At 49.9% G+C, this 26,988-nt stretch overlaps 1 protein-coding gene across 2 annotated transcripts in view; it reads left to right on the top strand.

Moving 5' to 3' along the window:
- The window catches only part of LOC119103663 (uncharacterized), a 106,456-nt gene that overhangs the window by 73,138 nt on the left and 6,330 nt on the right, over positions 1-26,988 (top strand). For both annotated transcript variants that reach the window (XM_037227279.1, XM_037227280.1), the window contains exons 2-6: positions 2,923-3,061; positions 16,458-16,590; positions 17,132-17,202; positions 18,076-18,133; positions 20,648-20,832. In XM_037227279.1, the coding sequence (XP_037083174.1) occupies positions 2,968-3,061; positions 16,458-16,590; positions 17,132-17,202; positions 18,076-18,133; positions 20,648-20,832 (541 nt within the window). In that variant the 5' untranslated portion in view covers positions 2,923-2,967. The remainder of the gene's footprint in view (positions 1-2,922; positions 3,062-16,457; positions 16,591-17,131; positions 17,203-18,075; positions 18,134-20,647; positions 20,833-26,988) is intronic.

Raw genomic sequence — 26,988 nt, 5'->3', positions numbered from 1 at the left:
AAAACGGGTGAAAAAATCTGGCGAAGTATGGATGAAAGTCGTCTAGGAGTAAAGTTGTTGTCTTAGTGTGAATAAAGTCCTTTGCGAACTGCATTGATACTGAACTGCCCTTGAAAAAAGACGCGGCTGAGTGGCGTGCTATTATTTTCCGTTAAATGTGCCGGCAACTGGACGCATCGGCCGCTAATAGTTGTTGCAAGCGGAGCCTTATGAAAACAAAATCTCATTCAGTGATGACTGCCACGGTTGACATTTTAAAATTTATTTTACCCTCGTGACGGCGAATGGACGCTAACATACCGTTCGCGACGGTCATTTGTATGATGATTGACTGTTCTGCTCCGCTAACTTCGTTACACTGCGTACTTCCTCATTCTGGTCCTGCGCCGCCTGGAAAATTGCAGTTGACCTTCTCACAGGCGAGATACCGCTTGGTAAGCTCAGAATTCAGTCCAGCTATCCGAATACTGAGTTTGGATGCAACCCATTAAGCAAAATTCGAACGATATTCATAGTACGTAGGAAGCAGCGTATTGGCGACACTAAGAACCCATAATCCCCGGAGTCGTGGAATACCAATCGCACATGCTTTCCAATTCTCCGATGCCCCGTCACACGATCAACGACTGATAGCACGTGCCCTGCCGAGCCTCGGTCCCCAGGCGGGTGACGGCACCAATAGGCCAAGTGACGGCGCGGCTGGCGGTCGGCAGGGCCGGCCGGGCGGGCTCGGTGAGCCGGCGCCTGGCCACTCGCTCCGCGCGCCAGCCGCGTCGATTGGCTTTCGATGACGTGTCGTCCCAATCAGCCGGTCGCCGCTCCGTCCCAGTGGGTGTCGATGACGCGCGGGCGGCGGCATCGAGCGGCCTGTGGCGCGTCGCCGCGCCGTCATCACACCCGGCTCCGAGGCGGCGCAGCGCACGGGTTGTGTGAGCCCGCGGGTGGTACCACACTCACATGTAGTGGGTAGCTGGTTGGGCTGGATACCGATTCTGGGAAGATTTCTGATAAGGTACGGGTATGATCGTTTATGGAATCTCCTTTAAGTACATAGGCTACTTCTTCACAATGTTTTTGCCTTGCACCTCTGTTCGTCGCAATAGGCTCCACTCACCTTACCGTTGCAATCATCAATGTAGCAGGATACAATTTGGTGTGGAATTGCTTAAAACGTGAATGCCTCTAATGGCCATCCACCGACAACTTCGTCTCTGGTGACCCAAGCACGCGCTCATTAACGGCCTCGGTGATCTGGGGCACATATACCTCCACCATGTAACGCTGAAAGCACACAGAAGGGCACGGTAGTGCGCAAGGTGCCTACCCCCGGTGCCGGTACTGGCGTTAGCGCTGGCTGGGCTGTAGTTTTGCAGGCGGCTGCTGGTCAGAGTGCTCGCTTGACTACGCCATCGGACAAAGCGCGTCGGCGTTCGCTTACATTGCACGGTAATCAGGCACGGGGTGTCCATCACGGTACAGGTACATCAGGTACGAGGTGTCCGGCGCGCGACGGCGGGGGAGCCCGCGGTGCAGGCCGACCTGGACGGCGCGGCGGACCATCGCCACCGGCCGATCAGAACCGGCCGTCATACCAGCGCTTGCCGAAGGATTTGAGCTTACAGACAGGCCGAAGCGGCATAACCTCGGGGTCAAGCGTCCAGGACGTGCGTGGCCGGCGGTGTATGCTGAAGGCCCGCCTGGGAGCGGGCTTCAGCAGTTGGGCTATCAGGGCCACATCCCGCGAAATAGAGTTCGGCTCTAGTGCGCTAGACGTTTCTTTGATTACTGCTTGACATTTCAGGAAATAGCTGGCTGGGTCCTTTGCTATTTTGGGTCTGCAGTATATACCTGTGTCCATTGGCGTACCCAGGGGAGGTTTAGTAGAGCCCCGATGTTTGAGAGGGCCAACCGGGCCTCAAAGCTAGCGTGGATATTAGACTGAAGGTCTTCCACAAGATGTTGTCTCTCGATGCATGTGCTGAGACGCCGCTAAAAGCGGGAATTATTCATTTTGCATAGGGCTAGAGAATTATTCATAAGTGTGAAAGACCGGGACAGAGCCTGACACAGGAAACTGTGCCAGTCCGTTCCACTCACTTTTGGACCAATCCCCTCCCCCCCCCCCCCCCGGTTATGCGTAGCAGACCGATGGTTCCGGTGATCGCAAGAGGCACCTCACGAAGACAGACCGGTAGCTTCGGTTAGCGTAAGAGACGCCTCAGGGAGGCAAACGATAGCACATCGGACCCAGACATTTGTTCAGAATGGGGCCGTATCTGACCAAACAAGCCTGTTTTGTGGGTTGAAGAGTGAAGAGGCACCACCCTCTATGTGGTGATTTATTAGGACTTGATGGTGCTGCACTATTGTACACTTCTGTGAGCTACGGATCGGTTTTGGACAGTATGTGCGCTTGTCTCAGCCGTATCCAAATGGGTCATGGAGGCCATGTTGCCCTGGAGGTCGCATAGGCCAATGCTGGAGAGGGCTGAGCGCATTGAAGACTGCGGGGTCCCATGAGGCCGACGACCCAGTACTTTTGACAGTGCAGGGTGCTTGCAGAGCGTCTTTAATGGCCAAAATGCTATCTAGCTGAGAATTCAAACCCGATAATTGAGACACTGAAATGGGTCTCTCGAACTCTCAAAGGAGGAAAGGGTTAAGAACAAAACAGTAAACCTTGAAAATGAGGCAGTCAGAGCCTCGTGGTCCGATGTGTCTCCCCCCCCCCCCCCTCCGGGTCCTGGATACTCCGGGTTCTGGGTGCCTGGTGCAAACCGCCGACCTGACAAGCCGGCTGCCTCTTTTTGATTGAGCCGCCGCCGTTCCTCCGCCGGCTGCCCCCCAGCTGCCGCCCGGTCTGCCCCGTTCACCAGACCCGATCTGACTTGACCTGACCTTGCCGCCCGTCGGTGCCGGCAGGCGGTGCGGCCGTGCGTCGGACGATGCGTGGCGCCGGGGCCGGCCATGAACGGCTCGGCCTCTGGCGACGATGACTGGCGCCAGCAGCAGCAGCCCGACCCGGCCAGCAACGCCACCGTCGTCTTCATCTACCCCACCGGTGAGCGGCGCCTCGGCGGCGGCCGCCGAGCCGCGGGCCGAACCCGGGGTACGTAGCCGACCGCCGCTGGTCGCAGACGAGCGTGGACGCGGTGCCGGCGGGCCGGCATCACGCCATAGGTGGGCACACCGAGGCGTGGTGGTCATCAGACCAGGGATCCCCGGAGACCGGGGATGATGCGGCCGCGGTCTAGTTGAACCGGCACTGGAGACTGCAGTTGACCGTTGAGTACGCACTGATCGAGTAACTGGAGACTTAGTGACTGCCGAATGCAGGGAGAGTGGACGGGGTCAGACATTTCTTCAAGACTGAGCAAATGAGGCCCTTCTCTTTACTTACTTGAGGCTTGGCTTGCACCTCAGTGACACCTTATTCGGTGCCTGGCCCCGCCCAAGGCTGGGGAGAGTGCGAGAGGTGTAACTCAAACTGGTCTTTGTAATCATCAAACTTCCGTCATCTCAGGTCCGCCACGCCAGACGCAGCGGAATAATGGTAAACATTCACAAAGTAATCTCCGCCGCGGGGGAAAATGCAGCATGGTGTGAGGGGCCAACATTTTCACCAACCCGAATGGAGATTGCCATAAGCTTGACATTTTGTCGCTGCAAGATGATTGTTCCTACAGTACTGTCGCTCAAGCGTTTCTCAGCATTCTCCACCAGTAGTGCCCCCGTCACGGCCAGTTCCTGCCCCTGCCCAAGGCACGGCCTCGGGGATGCGTCACTTTGCGGCTTGAATTTGGCGTACAGGCTTCAGTGCATGGGAAATCGACCTTTTCACCGAGTTTTAATGGTGAAGAGGCATGTTTGCCTATGTATTTGCATTCAACTTTAAAATAATCCCACTCATCACGCATGTGGTCATTCATGTGCGCGTCTTCATGCACAATGAATTAATTCATGCCAGGGGATCAAAGGCAGAGCATATGTGGGCCAGGGCATGAGGACGTTTTGGAGAGACACAAGAGCATTGGGGCAGGTTGAGGAGTTGGGTACGATACGAGGATGGGGCAGCGTGCGGCATGTTTTGTAATTCATGGCGCAGCGCCCGACACGCAGTATCTTTCAAGGGTAGAACAGAATATAAGAAATATTAATCTGACCAAAATACAACGACGCACGAACGATGAAATATTTTGCTGCGTTGGGTATTGACGCGCATCGATTCACCTTTGTGAATTATTTCCCATTTCTTTTCATGATATTTGCTTGCGGACATGTCAAGCATTTTGACAAACAAAAAGCTGCATGGAGAGCAGTCCACTTGGTTTGTGTCAGGTGCCCTGAACGGACACACTTGGTTTCTTGAAGCAATGAACGAATTGAAGATTGCTCCCCGCCTCTGAAACACCGTAATCATAGCCACGAAAGGTGATCTTATACAGCCCACCATACTTGATTGTCACAAACCTGTTTTCAGAATGCGAATTTGGTTCTAATTGATTGCACTAGAAGAAAACGAAACTACCACAAAGTCAACATCCGAGTGTTGCGCCTGCGCATTGAGATAGAGGCCCTTCGATACGTGTATGTATTTCACAAAAGGGGAAACCACCTGTGGGCATCGTATTGCTGACTGTCTGAAAGCGTGGTAGCTGCATCCAAAGATCTATTGAATGATTAAATGATGCCTAGCTTGACTAAATGTACGTTGTGAGTGCATATTTCGTACCTGCTGAACGGAGTTGTAAGGCGCGCTCTGATTTGTCATTAACAGAGGTCATCCACGAACGTCACGAAAACCATCAAAACGCCAATCTCCACCGCGACCGTGATTGGCTGCATTGCTAAACCGCCGCAAGTTCGCTCCACTCTCACAGTGCCGTCTCACGCTGTGGGCTCGAAAATAGCCGGATGACGTCACTCAAGCGACTGTCACGCGGCTGCCACGCAACTTCCGAGTGACGTCAGTCAAGCGACGGGTTGCCACGGTGGCCAAATAATCAACTTATCCACCCGCGTTTCGGGTTCTGTCAGCATTGACGGGCACAATAAGCATCCTCTTATTTTTCACCGCATTCTTGCATATTGTAATGTGCCGAGTGTCCCACAATTATGTGCACTTGTTATGCATTGACATCTGTGTGTGGGAAAATAAACCAACGATATTACCCAGCAACAAGGGAATAATTGCCAGGGGTGCCACGGTCTATTTTGTTTGACAAGAATGAAAACACCGCGCAAATGACGGCTCATCTGGAGCCCGTATTCTAGGTGCCTTCATTTTCGCACCAGGCCACTTTCGCTCTGTAGAGAGCCGCGCGCACCACTCTGCAAGACATCTGCCGCGCGCGGACAGTCCCTCGATCTTGTCCTGGAGCCCGTTTATACTTCTTGGTTTTTAAGCCGATGCTGTTCATAAGCTACCAAAACTACCAAAACTACCAAACTGCTAACAAATCACCTACCAAGAATCAGGTATGAAATTGTCATGATGCAAGGATTTGCGCCTATAAATGTGGGCATCTCAACTATGAGCGCTGGAAGCTAGCTGCAGTAAGTACAGTCAGGGAAACGTTAATTATTTGTATAGGATAGTGGGGGTATTAAAAGCCACAAAAATGATTTCATTGGTAGATTCCTTCGTGCAATGGAATAAGAAAACTGGACTCGATTTCTAATTTTGCAATGGGCAGCAACTGGTTTTGGACACCGATAAACATTTCAGATAACGTTTTACTGTTATCCTCATTCCTCCTTGAATAACCAGGAGAAAGTACAGCTAGATGTATTTATATTTCGGTTACTTACCCTCATCGAAACGAATAACAGCAGTGATATTCAAGTTTAAGAATACCACAAGGAAGATTCGTTTCGATAAAAACATATGACCGAAATACCAAGGCATCTGTCCTCCCTTTTCCCTGGTTGTTCTACGAGGAATGAGGCTATAAACACTGTCTTATCTATATGCATGATGTTCCTCGCAAATGCACTAACAGCTTATGTGAAAACGAAGTTCATTAATCAGTAGCAGCTGATTCTTGAAACTACTCAGAATACTCGAACTGACCTATTCATGGCTGGTTCATGCAGTCAGCAGGAACATCAATGGGAAATTTGTTAAGCATTAAGCATGCTGAAATGGGACATATTTCTCCACTTATAAGGACAAAATCAGAAAACTTACTTAAGAAATACGAATTCTCGCTTATTTTTATAAACATATTTTTGTTAGTTGTCATGACAACGGCGGTGGCATGTTCCATGCCTGAACTGGGCTTTATGTCCGGTTCCCACCAAGTTTCCGGCCCGGAAAGCTGATTGGATGGACACGGACGGAAAAAGTTGAAATTGTCGCTAGATGTGCACTAAGTATCTGGATCTGGTAAACAGGAATATGTTTATGGAGCCTATCATCACCTGTTCGGCCATTTACGAAAGCACTTGAACACTTTCGAACGTACCGTTTAAGAAAAAAAACTTTAGAAAGCAATGTTTTCATGTGCAACTTCTTTTTAGTAGAAACATTGCAGAGGACGGCATATAGAATAGATGACACGGGCATTTATGTGTGTCAGCCAGGTGGTGCGTGGTCTTGGCCGACGGTTAGATAGTACAGATAGCGCAGGGAGACAGGGAGACAAATACACAGATACAGAGAGACAGGGAGACAGAGAGACAGAGAGACGGAGAGACAGAGAGACAGAGAGACGGGGAGGCAGAGAGGCAGAGAGAGAGAGAGAGAGAGAGAGAGAGAGAGAGAGAGAGAGAGAGAGAGAGAGAGAGAGGGAGAGAGAGAGGACGGAGGACGGAAGGCGGAGGGCGGTGGGCGGTGGGCGGTGGGCGGTAGGCGGTGGGGGTGGCGGTGGGAGTGAGAGATCAATCTATCATATATATACATATATATATATATATATATATATATATGTATATATATGTATGTATATATACACACACACACACATATATATATATATATATATATATATATATATATATATATATATATATATATATATATGTGTGTGTGTGTGTGTGTGTGTGTGTGTGTGTGTGTGTGTGTGTGTGTGTGTGTGTGTGTGTGTGTGTGTGTGTGTGTGTGTGTGTGTGTGTGTGTGTGTGTGTGTGTGTGTGTGTGTGTGTGTGTGTGTGTGTGTGCATAGATATATGCATGTATGTATGCATATCGATGCCGAAAACACTTATCTCCTTTTTGCTGACTATTCGAAGAGGAATAAAGCTATTAATATTCTTATGTAGCTTCATTTTTAGTCTGGCTCGCATGGAGGCAAGTATTATCGTGCATGTGGAACACATATTTGGCATTCTGAGTATGTCTTCATTGAAAAGACACTACATTTTTCGAGACCATACAGGCTTGGTGAAAGTGACAATCAATGTTTGAAGCAAACTGAATGATATTGAAACCGATAGCGACGCTCTGCGTTTCAGAATTCCGGACGTGCAGCTCGGAAACTACACGGGCTTAGGTCTTAAGAAGGATAGACCTGTGAAATGCACCGAGTGGTTTTAAAGGCTGTGATTTCAGTTCAAAACCCCACACATATGAGGAATGCGCTCCTTAATAGAAGTAGTGCCGACTTGATGTGCCATGGTGTCTTTAAAAGCTCTGATAAAAATTACATGCGCAGACTCTCAAGGCGCTCTCGAAACACTACGCAAACTCATAGGGCGGACGGATCATGTGCGTATAGGTCCTCAGCACACCACACCACATGGTTGAGGCTTTTTTGGCAATACGGCAAAATGCATCCTTACGGAATGTAATCCAACTAAACCTACTTGGTCTTCAACACAAAAGTCAAATCATGCGACGTATGCATGTCATTCTGAATGAATTTGCAATCTTAGAAAGTGACAGGGAACAAATGAAAAAACAGGGTTGGCTTCGACTTTTTAAGAAAAGAATCTGACGTAAAAGTGACCTTCAACAAGTCGAAAATTTTGGTTTGTTTAGGTCGTTGACTCATGTCGTTTCAGAGACGTAATACTGTCCTCCAAAAAATTACACCTGTTGTTAGACCACAGCATTATCCGATGGGACCCTGCTGTCTACTGTAAAACCAAGCTTTTTTCGTAACCTCCTTTTTGAAACCACTGAAGGTATGATCAGGCCATCATACTGTGGACAAGGTTTATCACATTGTTCAGGCATCATTCATGAAGGGTATAATCACCAGTGTCAGGGAGGACGGAGCGCAGCCCGAGATTTTCTTTGGATGGCTGCGTATGTGACACCGTGCGACCTCGTGTATGATGGCTCGGTAACCCCCTGTCAAACTGCTGTATTAACAGTCAGCAGGCAATTTTTGTGGAGTACTCCACTTAGTGACATGTTTGTTTCAACGATCTTGGATGCCTTAAAACTAATCGTACGTGAAACCAACAAACCTGCAGGATTGAGACTTCCACCATAGGACTGTTGCAGTGGGAGCTATAAATCCAGTTAGCTACATTTTGAATGGAATCGGTTTTCAATCCTTTCAACCCGTGTGGCCTGGCAAAGCACTAAATCCGGTTCGGTCCTTATCCGTGTGCTACTCGAATTTTCTGGTTCAGGCCAGTTCTCGGGGATTTGGACTGATCGACGGATCAGTCCAGATCCGTCGTCCGCGGATTGATTCATTTCGTGAAGTGCTCCAACGGACAATGTCGCACGTCGGGTCGTGCGGCTGCTGTGCGACAGTGCGGCAGCGCCGTACGAAAAACACGTTTGTCTGGTGCCTCCCTGACTCTACCGTCCAAAGGTAAAACCTCATGTTCATTTCTGGCTATTTTGCGTTTTTATGTCACCTGATTCGCCTTCTCGTGCTAAATTCGGACAGCTGTCCAATACTTGAAATTTTCACAAACGTTTAGCTAAAAGAAAGGGCTAGAGGTTTGCGAAAATTTCAACTGATGGTTCAGATAACCAAATTCAGCATAAGTAGGCGAATCAGATGACATATAAAATGCAAAATGATCAAAAAATTAACATATGGGATTTTACCTTTGGACGGCAGCACTGTTTGCGTAGGGGTCGCATGGCACCAGACTATTTTTCACGTGATCGAATGATTGCGGTGGACCCAGCCTGTGTGCACATATCAATCGTTGACGACGAGCGCCAATGAGACCCTGCCGCATCGTCAATCGGAGTCTCGTGAAAGGCTATACGCTCTGTGGCCTCGGGCCCTTTACACTAACAATTTAACGGATACCGACTTTACAATACGTATCTCTGTTGCCCTGAAAGACGCCGGAGAACCAATCAAATGCCCAACCAAGGGGCACAAACAAGGTTTCGTCTTGTGATGTTTTCATTGAACTGGCGGAATTGAACATGCTTTGTATTCAATATTTGCCCACGGAGAATTTTGACGAAAGTTCGGCGTCTACTTTTGCAGCTTGAAGGTTTGTTGTTTAGTGAAAAATGATTGCATAGCCCCGAACGTCGCCAGTTGCTTATTGGCTCGCGTTTCCTTTCAGCTGCAGCGAACGCTTAATTGACCAGGAGATGGAAAGGCAACTATATGCACAAATACCTAAATAGATAATAAAAAGCACTGATCTTTGACAGTTTGATGCCATTCCGTCGCATGACATCCTGCAGGCACCTCTCCTTCCTCAGCAGGTGTTCTGAGGATCACGGTACGACATCTCGGCTCTTGAGTGGATCCGATCCATCGCATGACACCCTGCAAGCATCCCTCCTTCCTCAGCAGGTGTTCTGAGGACCACGGTGCGACATCTCGGCTCTTGAGTGGATCCGGTCCAGGGGGAGAACTGGACTGTCAGCAAAACCTCTGCAAACGTGGAATGTGTTGTTACTAGCGTAAATTTGTTCGGGAAAGTGCGGAAAATCGTGGCTTAACTGATGCTCCGATGCATTTTGATAACAGATTCTACGTTCTGCCTCATCTATTAATTACGTCACGTTTAATATATTAACCTCAGTCCCAGGACGCGCTTAAACCCCATCTTAGCTACTGGACCCTGCGTCGTTAAAGAAGTCGGGCATGGAGTTGCCAGTTGCATCTCTTGCGACAGGCTTAGATGGCTCATGCATTTCAAAACTTTGAGTATACTGCGAACATTCACAACGTGATAATGTAAGAGTCGGTAGCAAATAATGCATACAGATTTCGTTGTGAGTCGGGAAAAGATGGCGTATCTTTGTAGATGTTCGGCTTTGCGTGATTTGCTAGTAGTACCAGTCGCGTCAAGCCTGTGTCGTTATTTGACGGACGGGGGAGGGTGGGTGGGGGGGAGGGGGGGGGGGTGGGGGGGGGGGGGGTAATAGACGCATTGGTTTGCTTATCCTTCCGTCTGGGAAGCTCCTGCGCTCCGGGAACATTGTCCGGGCCCGTCGTGCGCTTTGCCCATGGTGCGCTGCGGGAACAATGTCTGGGCCCGTGTTGCGCTCAGAGAACAGTGTCCAGGCCCGTGGCGCGCTCGGCTGAACATTGTCTAGGCCATTGGTGCGCTCCGGAAAAGGTGTCCAGGCCCGTGGTTTACGATTCCCTTCTTCATTTATCCACTGCTGACTTCCGACATCATTCTGACGCTTTCCAAACGGTGCACGCCCTGACCTGCTCGAGCGTGGAGCGAGACGCTTAGAATAGTTGCACCAGATCTGTTCAATTGTACTACGCTGCTCGAAATGTCAGCCAGCAGCACAGTCCTGTGAATAATGCAGATGCCTGTCCAAGCTCCTTTTGAAGATTTCTCGGGGGACGGCTGCCGGAGGATGCTGGCCAAAATAGCGTTAGGTACGGCGCCGACGCTGAGGAGCGCACAATATGGACGACAGCGGGGCTTTTGTGGACTCTTACCGGGATCTCAACGGATTGCAACAGATTGAACATGCATTTGAGAGCAACTATGATGCTGATGTCAAAGACTACACGCTGTGTTTCCATTACCGGCGAGCTTCAAGGCAATGCCATTCGTTCGTTTACTTGTGTGTGTTTTGTGTTATCTTTGTTTGTTTTTTGTCATAAATTTGCTGGCTTTGAGCACGATGACAACGACGCAAGGTTCACTTTTATTTAAGTTATGTTCTCCCGATGCCAACAGTCTACGGATGTGCGTCTGACTATGGTTTTCGAAGTGGTGCAGCAAGAGGAAACATTGTGCACTCCTATTCCATGCACCTAGATGCAGACTGTGTCAAAATGAAGATCTGTAAATGTGTGGCAGTCAGTGTGGCTTAAATCGTGTGAAAGCCATATACTGCGATTGTCTGAAACGCGTAACAGAATGTTTCCCAGATAACCGTCTTTATGGAGGCATGTTCGAGAGCGCAAAAGTATAAGCAATTCCAGCTGGAACGTTGCCAACATCTAGATATCCCAAGCTGTTATGGCGTAGGAGCAAAGAGTAAGAGACAAATTTTTGCTCTGCGGAACATTGGTCTTTGTTAATGCCGTTGATGTCACCGAATCGAGCAACCAATATCAAGTGACTTTTTGAAAGCAAAGAAATCGGCAGGTTAATGACTGGCCACGTAATCCACGCAAACGGTGGTGTTTGTTTTGCTGAATGATTCATAACTTGACTTTGGCATGGAAAATTAAATCTTCGGAATCTCCATGAACCTTGTATATCTACTTACGGGCGAGGCAAAGTATATAAAAATTGACCTTTACTCGCCGAGCCTCATTTTTTAGTTTTGTAAGAACACTGCAGGTAGCTAATGTCAGATAAACGGTCCAAATGTTTTGTACGAACTCATATATGTGTCACGCTGATGCCATACTCTAAGCCATCACACGTCTTTCCTTCGATTGCTCGTCCGACTGGCAAGCCTGTCAGCTGAACAGCCTCGCCTCGTTTGTGTCACGCCTCATCCTTTATGCGTTTCCCCCACCATTCGAGCTGACATCAGCTCCGGTAACCCAAAAACTCTGCTCGCTTCCTTGAAAGCGATCGCAGCCGCTTGTCGATACAGATGGGTTGCGTCTCCGCCCGTCACTCCAGTGCCCGCCACTGCCAGGCTTCTTTCAGTGGATGGCGCACTGCAGCGCCCCAGCAAACCACTTGCTCAACAGCTGAACGGCGATTCGGCCCGAGTCTCTCACTCAGCCTATCGCGTCGAGGGGTGCTATATGGATCAACTAAGGAACTGTAGCAGTTGAGCAGTGGTTCGACCTGAGCCAGTCACCCAGCCTATCGTGTTCAGGGGTGCTGCACGAATTAACTAAGACAGGTACTGCTAATGGGTGCGCAAATGGAGAACATTGGATGTCTGGGCGAAAATCCACGCGCCAGTTTTTTCAGCTATTTTCTCCTTTCTCTGCTAAAGTTGTATTCCAAATTCTGCCATCCCGAAAATCAAAAAGCAACAGGTAGAATCTTGGACTGATCTATCCCTCAAGACTTGTCGGCAAAAAAGAGCGCTGAGCAAGACTGTCTTCCATATCCTCGGCTATGACCTATCACTCCCGTAATTGGGAGGGACAGAACACACGTATCGGACAAATCTCTCGGCATATCGACGCGGCCTTTTAGGGTGGGCTTTGAAACATCAAACCGATGTTCCAAAGCTCACGCCACAAGAGACCGCAAGACCGAGACCAGCCTAACACTCATGCTACACTTAATCACATTCAGAACGTTTTTGGAAACCACTCATAGCCACTGTCACAGCTACTCTGTTTCCCACAAGTCAGTGGTGTGTCTGAAACATAGGTTTATTTGGACAGCGGAGTATTTGGGAGCGTCTGGAAGAGGCCAAGGCTCTCACAAGAAATAATGTGCTGACCAAAGCGTGGTTTGCCCGCCAGCTGACGGGTCACCAGTTCGTCAATCAAGGGAACCCATTGACCCCCTGTGATTTTGCGAGTTCTCCGGGGGGAGGGGGCGGGGGGAACAGAGACGATCCTGTGGTTCGGTCACTAAACCGTCGGTATGGATCACCCAAGCACCAGCTTCGATCCCCGAAATCAGCGCCGGCAGCCGGCAGACGTAAAATCGTGGTAATGGCCATTTGCAGTAGTTTTGCTTACCCTTTCAGATGAATAGAAATATTTACTAAGGACGATTATATGAATGCTGCAGTGTACTTTTGAACAACGTGTAACTATGGGTTCTTAAACCGCAATAGTTCCGGAGCTCTTAAGGGAATGTCCCCGTGGATCGTAATATACATATTCCCACGATGTGTAATCCTTGGCTCCACGTAAAAATATGATCGAAGTAGCAGAAATCTTTCGCTTTTATATATCCTTGCCTTTATGCAGTTTGGTAGTCGCCTCCAGCCGACCAGCCAGCGCTTTATTTTTGTCTTGTGTTTTGTTTTGTTTTGTTTTTGTTTTTCATGCGTGAGGCTTCCAAACAGCGCTTCGCAGCGTCGGAATACTGCCCGCATTTCTCGTCCGAACTACTGCATCTATTTATAGGCATGGCGTAGGTTATGGAACGTGTGATACGCTGTACTAGTAGAAAGGGAAAGCCTTTACTGTTATAACAGAAACTCCAAATGCCTTTCAAAAGTCGTAAGTCCAATGAGAGACCGGAAACGACCATCGACGTAATCACCCCTTAAATGTTGCTAGGTCCATTTCGATTTTGGTCCATGGCGTAAGGTTAAAACGGAACAGTAATCCAATTAAACTGATACTTAGGACCTGACCACGCTGCCATTAGGGATTGTTTCACCCATGGAAAAAATGTATATGTATATATATATATATATATATATATATATATATATATATATATGCATTTATTTATTTATGTTTATACATAAAATGCATATATAAGTTATAAGAGATGTATATATATATAAATATATATGTATATATACACATATACATCAAACGTGTACGGCCACCTTCTTCTGGTCATGTGCAGCAACGGTCTTCCTACACTGCGGTTCGGCACACACCAGATCCTGGCTCCTGATTCTCATTTAGATGCTCGGACAAATCGATAGCAAATTAGGAGGGACAATCGGGAGGGTAAGAGCGCAAGTCGTTAGGCATTCTGTCGCATAGTGCTCCGGTCTTGTGGCGTGCACCCTGGTGCGTTAAAGGGAGTATTCCATCTTTTCTCCGCTTGCTTATTGGCACATCAGACGTGTATGACTTAACCAGTGATTTTGTGTTCATTGCAATACTTCTGGAAAGGTCAGAATTTTGATTTGAAGTAGGTGAACCGGTAAGAGAACTTTCATTTGACTCCCTGCTTACCACTATGAAAGTAAAACACTTCATTTGCCTTGCTTTTTCCAACGCATGCCCCTTTAGTGTTTGGCAACACACTCATGTGTCAAAATATCTATGCCATAAGCTACGAAAGTTTGAAACACCGTTTAGGCAAAAAGATATGCAGACACGAAGCTGTTATCTCGTGAATTCAACGAAGCGTTGTGCTATGGTTTTGATTTCTTTCCTGTGGCGTTTACCACAGTAGCTCTTTCCGAGACGTACTTTGGCTTTGGGAATGGGAGCATTACATGATGCATGTAGCACACTGATTCAGACTTCAATCAATGCACTTCTCTGTAACAGGCGCTTGCCCGCTGGGCTAATCACAAACGTCCTTTTATTTGCACCAGGAAGGGTGTGTAGGATGGTTGTCAAGGCGACGGTGGTCGCGACTGCAGGGAAGACTGTAATAACGCTGGATTGTGCTGGGACAAAGCGTGAACAACGTAATATGGATTCGAAAATAACTAGAATTGCTATCCTCACAATATAAGTGCTGCAGTTGCCTGACCAGTGTTATTAAACTATCTAGTCCTAAGGTTTCACCAGAGTATGTTTTGAAATATGCCTCAAGGGCGGGAAATTCCCTTGAAGCCACTTGGAGGTTTACCTAAAGCTCAAGCACGCCCAGTTACCTTCAGTGCGTTTTCACTTGCCTCGTTGACCTGTGGCCACGGCAGAACTTGCGGCATGATTAGCGGTCTGTTGCAGGCGTTTCAGGCGCACCAGAGCCGGGGCCGCTGCTGGAAGGCTGGTGGACTCGAATCACGGTCATCCGCTTCAACGTCTTAAAAATCTGGTTTCTTCTTGTGGCGGCGACCTCGCAAATAATCAAATGATTTCCAAAACGCGAAAGGCGGTGATAGGTCACCGCTAGGCAGACGAGGAATACCTTTCAAAGAACGTCCCTTTGATAACTGGGTTACAGATAACAGTGGATTCATGCTGATCTTTGATAAACTGGGTCGCAGATAACAGTGGGTTCATGTTGAAATTATTAAGAAACGTAACAGTTTTGATTGGTGTCGTTTACGAGCTTCGCCACCATTCTCCCTCTGGTCGACTAGGCCTGCCATGGCCGTGCGGCAAGAAGCTGCGCGTCCGCCGCATGTAAAGTGACACATCACACACGCGGCACGTATTTAGCAAGTGTGCGGAAATTAACGTCAGGCATGCTGACGCCGTGGTGCGGCTGGGCGCCGGGCGGGCCTTATTTCATCATTAATGACCTCGGCAAGTCGACATTACGGAGCGGCACGATTGATGACTTGGACGTGGATGGGCACAGTGTCTGCGATACTCCATCTTGTCATAAGTCAACTTATCCGGCAGTGATGGATACCACAGAGATCGCACTCCACAGTGTGCTGGATTTGAACTTCCAGCGGCTCCACTGTTGCGTCTCCCGAGGCGACTGGCAGCGCTATAATTCAGCGCCAGTAGCCCACAGCGTGTCCATGCTCTGTCCCCAGGCGAGCAGCGATGAGTCGCCCAACCCCAGACGGCCGCCCCCGTGGTCCCGATGGAGGAGCGTGCAGTAATTTCCGCAATGTTTCTAGGGCACGGAGGTTACTCATTTGATGGATGAAGTGGGCGAGAGACAACTTGAAAGATGAATTCAATGGGAGCGCGAGAGAAGCGGGACGGGGCTTAGTGAGGGGATAGAGCAGGATGGAGAGAGAGATACACACACACACACACACACGCACACACACACACACACACACACACACACACACACACACACACACACACACACACACACACACACACACACACACACACACACACACACACACACACACACACACACACACACACACACACACACACATATATATATATATATATATATATATATATATATATATATATATATATACAGGCGAATGGAGGGAGAGGGAGGTCAGAGTCTAGACTATGTATCTGTAGTTGATTCCACAAATGAGCTTCATAGCTATAAACTCAAAAACCCATTGTGTGGGACGATCAAATGTTAAGAAAGTATTTGTCATTGCATGCTACTGCCTTTGTCGCATCGTTGTCCAGACCTCTTGAACGTCTTGGTTCTCTTGCCTCTACATTACTATATGGACAGGAGGCCTGCACTGAGGTTGGCATTGCATCGTGGTCCGTAAAACAGTGGCGTTTGTCGTACCCCCGTGACCCTGCAGCGGTCGTCAGGTGCTGTACCTACCCGCTCACCAGCACCCGCCCGTCACATCCGCTTGCTGTCCGCAGTGTCTCCGGAGACCGTGTGGGTGCCGATAGTCTGCTGCATCGCTGCATTCCCTGCGCTCGTGCTGACCATTGTGATGCTGCTGCGACACCGGGCCATGCGAGCTCGAGCCAGGTCCCGCATCACGCGCAAAAGGTCGGTCAAGTCCGCCGCTGCTCAGACGGGACGGTCCAGACTGAGTGCCCCAGCGCTGGCCGCGCTGGTGATACTGACTCCTCTCTGCGGGCGGGACGGTCAGGTTGAATGGGGCCTCGTTGTACTGCTTGGCCCCAGCCTGAGCGCAATGCGCGTCGAAGAGATTGAGCGCTCGGTGAAACCGGTGTGAGTAAGGGTGAACGGGTCGTTTTGCTGTCGCTGAAGAGTGCATTGCCTGCGACTCATGTTTGTATGTACCCTGCTCTGAAGCGTCGAGATTCGTGCGATCTCTTTCTGTTTTAAGACAGAGTGTGTGGGGAGTTAAGTTAACGTCCATCACATACTGGTGCACGTAACGATAAATTACCGCAGCAGAGTCGAGCTACGATAAATACCGAAGTGCATTAAGGAAAGACATTATCAAAGGATGATATAAACTGCCGTGTATTCTGTTTCTCCAAACGTGATGGCTTAACAGCGGACGTTTGCTAGCGGTGTGTGTCGATTCATGCCAGGCGCCTAATGTATGTACGTCTTTCAGAGAAGCGGTTCGCTACACGCAGGCTGCCAACAAGTACTGCAAGGTTAAACTGCAAAATTACGACGGGCTAGGTGAGAAATTATGGCAGTAAGTTGTCACTCGTCCCAGAATGTACTTTACCAAATATCGGAATATCCCTTCTGCCTTAGCTCGTGCGTGTGGTATGGCATTTTGTCTCAGTGCGTTTTAATCTCGGAGGACGGCTCTGACTGCCGACCGACTGTTTTGACACATCCGTGCGCAAGCAGGCATCTGGCAAAGAGGCCACTAGAGTTTGTAGAAACTCGCGTAGACCATTGGCGATGGTGGTGGGACGGTGCATTTCCGAAAAGTTTCGACGGTAATGACGACGGCGGACGTAAATGGCGCTCCTCCCTACGGCTAGGCTGAATCTTTAATAATCTTCTCACGGTCTTCCTTTCCAATTTCATAACCCTAATATGGTGTGAGAACGAATTTGAATTTCCTTTCATGTTTCGTCACACTGTGGCACTGCTGGCACTTTGGCACGCTGTGGCACGTCACTACCTGTGGCTAGGCATTTCGTATGCATACCTCACTTGGGTTGGAATAATTTTCCAGGACTTTGATCGCTGCGGGATTTCTACCCTCCACCCTTTGTCTCGGCAGGAATTACAACCGAGTCCACGGTGCTGGAAAGCTATTTTACCTGCGCTATGTTGTGTTGTATAATACCGGCATGCATATGCTTTTCTTCTGCGGACGTCATTAAGTGTACAATGGTGTGTGTGTACTTGAACTGGGCCTGTCGCTGAGACACATTGCAATTGGATGTATCAATCGTAATTGTGTATTTAAGATGACATACATGGAAACACAGCTGATGCGAATGGAATCCAGAACAACGGATTAACCAAACATCACGGAGTGCTTTTTGCATGATTGTAACTCACTAGCATGACAAAGCGCCGCATCATTTCCAGAGACTGTGGAAGGCAGAGACCGAGATGCTCAGCTCACAGGGACTCGCATGAATGGCAGGTGAGCCATTCGGCTGGTCTCCCCTTTCAGCAAACCGAAAAGAACAATAGCATCTCACCACTGACTTCCATTTCCAGCTCGGTGCTATCACCGGACGGAAAACCTGAAAGCATTGCCCCAGACCGGGTCCGGTCCATTTCATCTCTCTTCGCCCTATTGGTGGTTTCGATGAGCGTTCGAACTCGTTCACATTTCCTTTCCGACGAATGCCAACATCAGAGAAGTTCAATATTGGAACATCATATCATAACATCGGAGGTTCTTCAGTTCCGGGTTTGGGACAGTCAACTGAATACCAAGTTATCGTGATTAAAAGGACACATCACTAGCCGGCAAAGCGAGACCGGTCCAAGAAAACAAACGAGTACTCACATCTCTCTCTCTCTCTCTCTCTCTCTCTCTCTCTCTCTCTCTCTCTCTCTCCTCTCTCTCTCTCTCTCTCTCTCTCTCTCTCTCTCTCTCTCTCTCTCTCTCTCTCTCTCTCTCTCTCTCTCTCTCTCTCTCTCTCTCTCTCTCTCTCTCTCTTCTCTCTCTCTCTCTCTCTCTCTCTCTCTCTCCTCTCTCTCTCTCTCTCTCTCTCTCTCTCCTCTCTCTCTCTCTCTCTCTCTCTCTCTCTCTCTCTCTCTCTCTCTCTCTCTCTCTCTCTCTCTCTCTCTCTCTCTCTCTCTCTCTCTCTCTCTCTCTCTCTCTCTCTCTCTCTCTCTCTCTCTCTCTCTCTCTCCTCTCTCTCTCTCTCTCTCTCTCTCTCTCTCTCTCTCTCTCTCTCTCTCTCTCTCTCTCTCTCTCTCTCTCTCTCTCTCTCTCTCTCTCTCTCTCTCTCTCTCTCTCTCTCTCTCTCTCTCTCTCTCTCTCTCTCTCTCTCTCTCTCTCTCTCTCTCTCTCTCTCTCTCCTCTCTCTCTCCTCTCTCTCTCTCTCTCTCTCTCTCCCTCTCTCTCTCTCTCTCTCTCCTCTCTCTCTCTCTCTCTCTCTCTCTCTCCTCTCTCTCTCTCTCTCTCTCTCCCCTCCGGCGGGACCATCATTCACGCCTCGCCGCCTCGCATCAGCGGCGGGTCGGCCCCGACCGCGTCGGTAGCTGACGGACGAGCCGGAGCGGGGACGGTACCGGGGCGGGCATGGTACGGGTCGCGGCCGTCCCGACCGATGACCGCACCGTCGACCCTGACGCCGTCTCTCCTCTCCCGTGGGCCGGCCGCCCGACGGCCAGCGCCGTGGCCGATAAGTCGCCTGCCGGCTGGCGGTCTCCGCCATACCAAGGCTGTCGGCAGGTCGCACGTCTGTCCGGTTCGGCTGTCGGGCTGGGAAGACCTATCGGACAGGGCTGTCCGGCTCGGCTGACGGGCTGGAAAGGCTTGTCGGACATGGCTGTCCGGGTCGGTTGTCGGGCTGGGGAGGTTTATTGGACTGGCTTGTCCGGCTAGGCTGTCGGGCTAGGAGGCCTTTCGGACAGGGTTGTCCGGCTTGACTGCTGGACTAAAAAGGTTTATCGGACAGGGCTGCCCGGCTCGGCTGTCGGGCTGGGAAGGTTTCTGGGACAGAGCTGTCCTGCTCAGCTGTCAGGCCCTGGAGGTTTATCGGACGGGGCTGTCCGGCTCGGCTGTTGGGCTGGGGAGGCCTACCGGACATGGCTGTCCGGCTCGGCTGTTGGGCTGAGCAGGTCTATCGGAAAGGGTTATCCGGGTCGGCTGTCGGACTGGGGAGATCTGTCGGACAGGGCTGTCCGGATCAGCTGTCGGGCTGGGGGGTTTATCGGACGGGGCTGTCCGGATCGGTTGTCGGGCTGTGGAGATTTATCGGACAGGGCTGTCCGCATCAGCTGTCGGGCTGGGCTGTGCGGTGGGCGCCCATTCATCGTAATATTTTGATATCATGGAGAGATTTAATGCACAATGCCATCCGAGAAGCTACAGTAATAATAGCGCACGCACTCTGTAATTTCTGACGAAGAGTCAATCTTTGTTTTTCCCTCCGCTCCTCTCTCATTTGTCCACGCCCTCTCATCTTTGTGTATGTTTTGTCCCAGTCTGCTCTGCCATTCTCCAGCTGTCTTGCTCGGATGGGCCAAATGGGATGTCTGATGACGAGCGCGCTTTACGGGCCGTCAGCGTTCTCTCGCAAAATATGGGACAATGACGTGAACTACCTGCATTTGGAATATGAAAACGTCGACGATGAAAACACGGGGAAACGGGATGCGGTGCGTTGAAGGCCACGCGTTTCAAGCGTTCATTCGTATGCCTTGAAGCGAAAGAAGTTCGTGCTTAATGAAGAATAATGCTCGTGCTACCGAACGCTGTCAAAGTTGCCTGCCTAAATTACTACGCATTTTGCGTTAAACTTTGCTCCTATTCGTGTTTGTAACCCAGTTGATATAACTGTTCAGGCTTTCACATAACTCATCCAAACTGCGTCGATGGGTTGTGGATATCAATGGCGTCCGGACCCGTTTGGAGTGAGGCGCTCGTCCATCAGCCGTCGCTCGCGCGCTGACCCGCCGTGCGGTCGGGCTGCCGCAGCTACACCATCAGCACCGACCTGGCGACGGCTGTCGACCGCTCGGAGGTCACAGACGGCGACGCCTCCACCTTCGACATCGCCGGTATCGTGGCCGGCGGCGGGCGCAGAGCGGGCCGACTGGCGGCCAGCGGCACCGACGAGGACATCGCCTCGGGCTGCTCCAGCCAGGAGTGGGATGAGCCGGGTAGCCGGGTGAGCAAGTGAGCCGGGTGAGCAGGTAAGCTAGGTGGGCAGGTGAGCTAGATGAACAGGTGAGTTGGGTGAGCAGGTAAGCCAGGTGAGCAGGTGAGCCGGATGAGTAGGTGATCCGGATGAGTATGTGAGCCGGGGGAGCAGGTGAGCCGGGTGAAGTGGTAGGCCAGGTGAGCAGATGAGCCGGGCTGAGCTGGTAAGCCAAGCGAGCAGGTGAGCCGGATGAATAAGTTAGCCGGATGAGCAGGTGAGCCAGATGAGCAGGTGAGCCGGGGGAGTAGGTGAGCCAGATGAGAAGGTGAGCCGGGTGAGTAGGTGATCCGGGTGAGCAGGTGAGCCGGGCGAGCAGGTGAGCAGTGAGCCGCCGCTGGGCAGGCGACGTGCTCAGTCGCCGCCGTCGGCCGGTGCCCCACGCCTGAGTGACGGCTTCTGGGACCCTGCCACAGGTCACGGTCAGCGGAGCGCACTCAGTGCTGGCAATACCATGTCCGTTTGTCTGATAGTGCGAGATTGCCGGCAGTACGCCATGCGTCTCAAGATCCCTTTTGGCAGATGAGCCGCCTTATATGTATGCTAGATTGAGCCCGTAACAGGAAAGCAAGTTTTAGCAGCTTTACGTGCGATATTAAATTGGATGGGTGGCCCTTAAAAGAACGGAAGTTTAATGGTGCCGCGCATTATTATACAGGCTGAATGCCAGGAACTGAGATGGATTGCATAGTACTTTGACGCTGAAAACGAGGCAGAATGGAAGGAGGTTATCAGACTAATCCAGTCAGATGGCAGGGCTCGGTCAATATTGCTCCGTAGGGCGCCGATAGCATCTTGTTAAGTCACAACAATGCTAGTAATTGAAAACAAACGAAGTATGGAATCGAATAAGAAAGCAATTATAAATTCAAACAAATCCTGAGTGAAGTACTGTGGGCATGTAAGGGTATTAAGCTTGAGACCAATAAATCCCGGGACTGGTGACGGTTGGTTCGAAAAGGAATAGTGCGATTGTGCGGCATAACAACGTGCAAATGCTCCCAGCGCAGGTCACAGCAGTAAAATAAAAGATTGAAAAAAACGCAGACAGCTCTGGAAGAGCAAACTATTCCTGAATAACCTCTGGGGACCTTTGTTAAACAGCAAAAACTAACAAATAGTGAGGAAAATCACAATTGGTTGTTTTTTAGATCGGAAGTGAGTTAATGTCATAAGAAACAGGAAGCGAAAGATTCAATGTTGATACAATGAGAACTAATTTATTATAAAATGCATTTCAAAACTAACGACACAATCTTCAGGTCACTGTAATACATTCATGAAAGAAGGCTTTCTGGCCAACAATCTTCTTTCCTTATATGGTATTGCGGACTCCGACGAATGTCAGATATGCCGTTCCGCAACCTGAAACTTTGCGTCATAAATTACCGATGCGATATAGTCAGATTCCTCTGCCATAACATTAGGGACATTCTCGGTGAGCCGAGTAACACAAGAATGAGAGAAGCATGTCCGTGAGTGTAACGTGTTGAGGGACCGAGGTCAAATGCATGAATTGAGTCTTCTTCTGGTGAAACAGTTTGATATGGCAATCTTGAAGATAACATGCTAGTAGCGGAAAGACGGGACTTTAGCGGCACGTTCACATGTACTCTGAGGCTCAACAGCATACATGTAAATTGAAAGAAATGGGACGACCCTACGAGGACCTTTGGACCTCAGCTTTTATGATAGTTTGTGTATTAAACCTACAGCTCTAGATTATCGACAGCTAGTTTTCCGTTAAAACCACACCCTGCCAACGGAAATTTTGCTGTGCGGGGGGTTAAAAATGGAATGATGAGGTGTGTAGAGTGTGCCATGCGTATTTTTAATGAAACTGGAGCCAGAGGAATCTGTTGATTTCAGAAAGGGATTGGATATGTTGCACTCAAACTGGCATTTTTAACAGACTGCCGGAAGTTAAAAACCTTTCTCCGTGCTTGGGCGGCTCACTCGTGGGGGCCACTCGGCCGGGCTCTCGGAGCTCTCAACTAGAAAGCACCATTAGCGTCTGACCTTTGCACCGGTTGTGGAGGAAGCTGAATGTCAACGGTAGCGCATTTACGCTTAACGCAAAACCTCGAGAACCATAGCGGGTTTCGTTTAATGCGCGCCTGCTTCGTCGGTTTCGCGACCTGCTTAAGGGCGGACCAGCATTGGTTGCTCGGTTTACGCCTTGCGATCAGGTGGGCCAGTGGCGTTTTTGGTTCGCCAGCTGCGAAAGCGTTGGACAGCGTCAGTTGCTTGGTCCACCACCTGCCAAACCATGGACTAGCAATGGCTGTTTGGTTGGCTGCCTGCCAACTCTACGTCCAATCTGCCGGTGCCAAATAAAGTAACAAAAGGAAAACACAGCGGCGATCCCGCACGTGGTCTTAAACTTAAATTGGCCTTATTGGCAGCGATATATGATTGGAAGTCTGTCAGGTATGGTCTACAAAGGTCAAATCAAAGTTTGTCATCTCTGTGTGACTTTTCGTTTTCGTGCAGAGCAGGCTGTTTCAAGTTAGTGCCGCTAACCTCTTCCAAGAAATAATTACTTCGGGAGTTTTCCGACACTTCTGTTTTCTGACTTGCAGAACCTTTGGCTTTGATTGATTTGCTTAGCTGTTACAACTTCAATGGCATATGGCCGTCATTTCAGTTCATGATGCAACGATTTAGCAGGATAATTTGGCGTCATATTTTGTATTTTACCTAATGGGACCAGGACCTCGAACGACCTTTACAAAGCTCACGTGATTTACAAGCTCACGTGATTTACAACCACGGGGCCATTAAAAACATCGCCTAGCGTGCGCATTCAAGAATGATCGCGGTCATCGGAGCACCAGTCACATGTTAGCCGTGCAGATCATTGAAAATAAGATCAGCTCATCTGGCGTGTCAACATAAGAAGGGTCGCAGAAGTGCCAAGCGTCCACACTCTTTTGACCAATGCGACATCATGATGCGCTCAATGGTTTGGAGGTACCTCTGAAAACCGGCAAGTGTTACGCCAGTTGTGCTTGCGGGGCCAATATGACTAAAAATTGAAATGCGATTTGTCCCATTTCACGGTTTCGTTTGTACTTTAGCTCCCTTTAATCGCTTGCACGACCAGTGACCCTGACATGATGTTTCGTTGGTGGGCTGGACACATTATGGGAGCTCCATCGGTCATCATTAGGCACGATGAGTTAGTCTGAAGACATCTACAAGCTGACTTCGTATGACGGGTCCCAAGTTAACAGCATATCGACATTGATGTTCGTCGCGAAGTGAAAGAACTTGGTAGTTGAAATATGCATTCGCGTCTGAGAAGTGCAAATCTGATAAAGATAAACGAGTGGATAGGTGTGCCTCCTTTCTCTGACGAATGTTCAAAGCTTCACTCCATATTTCACGAGCATGTACAGTCCTGGCCTAATGGAACACTCCACACATCCACCACCAGCTGTGGACGGATATGTGGCCGTCGGCTGCTATAGTTCTCACCCCTCGTCCCCAGAACCAGCCTCAGCGCGCCGGGCGGTGGCGCTGGCTCCCGCCGCCGGCGACCCCGCCGAGCGGGGCGCCGCTTCAGCACTTCTTCGCAGCTCTCCTGGGGTCGGGGCGGGGATCTGACGGGTCGACGATCGACCAGCGGCCTCACGAAGGCCAGACGGCTGATATCGAGCGCCAGCACACTGCAGCGGCTATTATTCCCTCGACAGCCGGCCAGGGAATCGCTTTGTGGTCACGCCGCCGGGGCGGTCCGCGAGCGGACGCGGGTCTGACCTTCAGCAGCGAGGCGAGGTTGGGACGGAGTGCGATCAATTTATAATCCGGCCAGCCGCTATTTAAAGCACCGCGCCGTCCAGGTGTGCGGCAGGGCAATTCAACACGGCCCGGTCAATTTCCCCAGGAGTTCGGGTGACAAAGCCCATTAATACTCCACCGTCAGCGAGTTCTGAAAATGCTTTCTACTTGGGTGGCAGTCTTCTTGGAATGTCAGCTTCTGCAGAAGGTGGGAAAATTCGTGCCTGCATTTATGATGTAATGCACGGTGTTTGTCTTATAGCTGCACCCACTCGTTGCGAACTATAGTTGCTATCTCTGTTTCTTAATAGACCCTTGTTATTCTTTTAAAAAGAGATGCCAGCACGCCGAGGTGCGGCATTTCATCACAGAATATGATGAAATACCGCAATTAGCACCTCACAATAGCGCCATCACCGAACACGATGGCTGTTACGTGCCATTTACTAATACCTTGTACTTGGTTCCCTGCGCTCGTGCCTCCGAGACTACTTCTGAAAGCGAATGTTTCAACATGCGAGCAGTCGATCGCAGTTAAGGTGTTTCTATGCTGCATTAGCATCGATGTCAAGAAAATGCGTCATATTGATCTTTAGCAACACATTGCCATTACAAACCAAGGCCCTACACATTTTTAAGCTTCCAGTAGAGTCAGGCAGTACGTATTTTTGCTGATGACGGAAGTCGTATTTGAATTGCCCTCAATATGGTGACATAAGTATGGTCCCCGCGCTGTAAAGTCAAATTGCTAATGTATCTCAAAGCGCCATGCATTATTGGACACATCATGTCTGTATGTTCAGGACGCATTGCTTTCGACCCAATTTATGAACAACCAACCTCTGTGCTGCAGGAAAAATAAAACTTAAGTGGTTTCAGTGTGCACTTTCGCATTAATTATCGGCTAATATTTACTGTGTCTGGGAATGATACAGCAGAGACTTGCCTCATGGCGAGCCGGGCGAGGTAAGCCAGCCAATGCGGAGTAGGTGTTGCCGTCCGAAAAAAAAACATTTGGTTCTTGCCATGGGGCTGCATGGCTGGCGCAAGGGACACGACTGATTGCCATGGGGCTGTCTGGATAGAGCAACAGACGCGATCGATTGTCATGGGACTGTATGGCTAGAGCAACAGACGCGATCGATTGACATGGGACTGTATGGCCAGAGCAACAGACACGATCGATTGCCATGGGGTTGTATGGCTAGAGCAACAGACGCGATCGGTTGCCATGGGGCTGTATGGCTAGAGCAACAGACACGATCGGTTGCCATGGGGCTGTATGGCTAGAGCAACAGACGCGATTGATTGCCATGGGGCTGTATGGCTAGAGCAACAGACACGATCTATTGCCATGGGACTGCATAGCTAGCGCAGCGGATCAGATCGATTGTGGGACTTGGCTCAGCTGGATTGAAAATCATGCGACTAAACTGACGACCAGGAAACCCAAATCTTATTTCTGTCACTTTGTGTGAATGAATACACACATAAACCTTATTGTGAAGCATGTCTATTGGCTGCTACCAAAAATGAAAGTCGCCATATTTGTCACGAAGTAGCATGATCCATGAGGTACATGTCATGTGTCATCCTCACGCAAAACTTGCCAAGCCCTTTTTGGAAGACCCTTTTTCAACGCAAGCATGTGCCGGTGTGCTCGTTCTGTCCCGCGCAGCCTGGTGCCCATTGTTAACTACGCATAAAAGATGCAAACAAATTTATCATCCATTTCTTTTTGTCCGGAGACTGGTAATCGATAAGGAGCTCTCGCTCGCGTGCCTGGTTGATATTTACGTCATACTGACTTTGTGGATGGCTTTATGCTAGGTATGATTCTGGATTTTGAAACTGGAAATAGGAATGGATTTTGGGCTTCTAAAAAACTCAACCCGTGACATGCTCTACCCGTAGCACAAGTAATGGGTCAAAATACTAGCAATCCGAGTGCTGTTGGTCAGGTCTCACACCCACACTGTCGTCGCCAAGAGCGCGCGTCGTTGGGTCAGGTCTTGCTCTCTGAGCGCGCGATGTTGGGCCAGGTCTCTCCCCACGGCTGCCGCCCTGAGCGCGCGATGTTGGGCCAGGTCTCTCCCCACGGCTGCCGCCCTGAGCGCGCGATGTTGGCCCAGGCCTCGCCCCACGGCTGTCCCCCTGAGCGTGCGGTGTTGAGTCAGCTCTCGCCTCCGCTGCTGTCGCCCGGAGCACGCGATGTTGGGTCAGGTCCCACCCCCTTGGCTGTCCCGCTGAGCGCGCGAGGTTGAGTCAGGTCCCACCCCCTTGGCCGTCCCGCTGAGCGCGCGAGGTTGAGTCAGGTCTCGCCCCTGCCGCTGTC

Source organism: Pollicipes pollicipes, unplaced genomic scaffold, assembly GCF_011947565.3.
Source record: "Pollicipes pollicipes isolate AB1234 unplaced genomic scaffold, Ppol_2.1 Scaffold_5724;HRSCAF=6776_pilon_pilon_pilon, whole genome shotgun sequence".
Taxonomy (NCBI): domain Eukaryota; kingdom Metazoa; phylum Arthropoda; class Thecostraca; order Pollicipedomorpha; family Pollicipedidae; genus Pollicipes; species Pollicipes pollicipes.
Note: the sequence above shows the minus strand (reverse complement) of the source record. Positions and strands in the feature narration are given on the sequence as shown.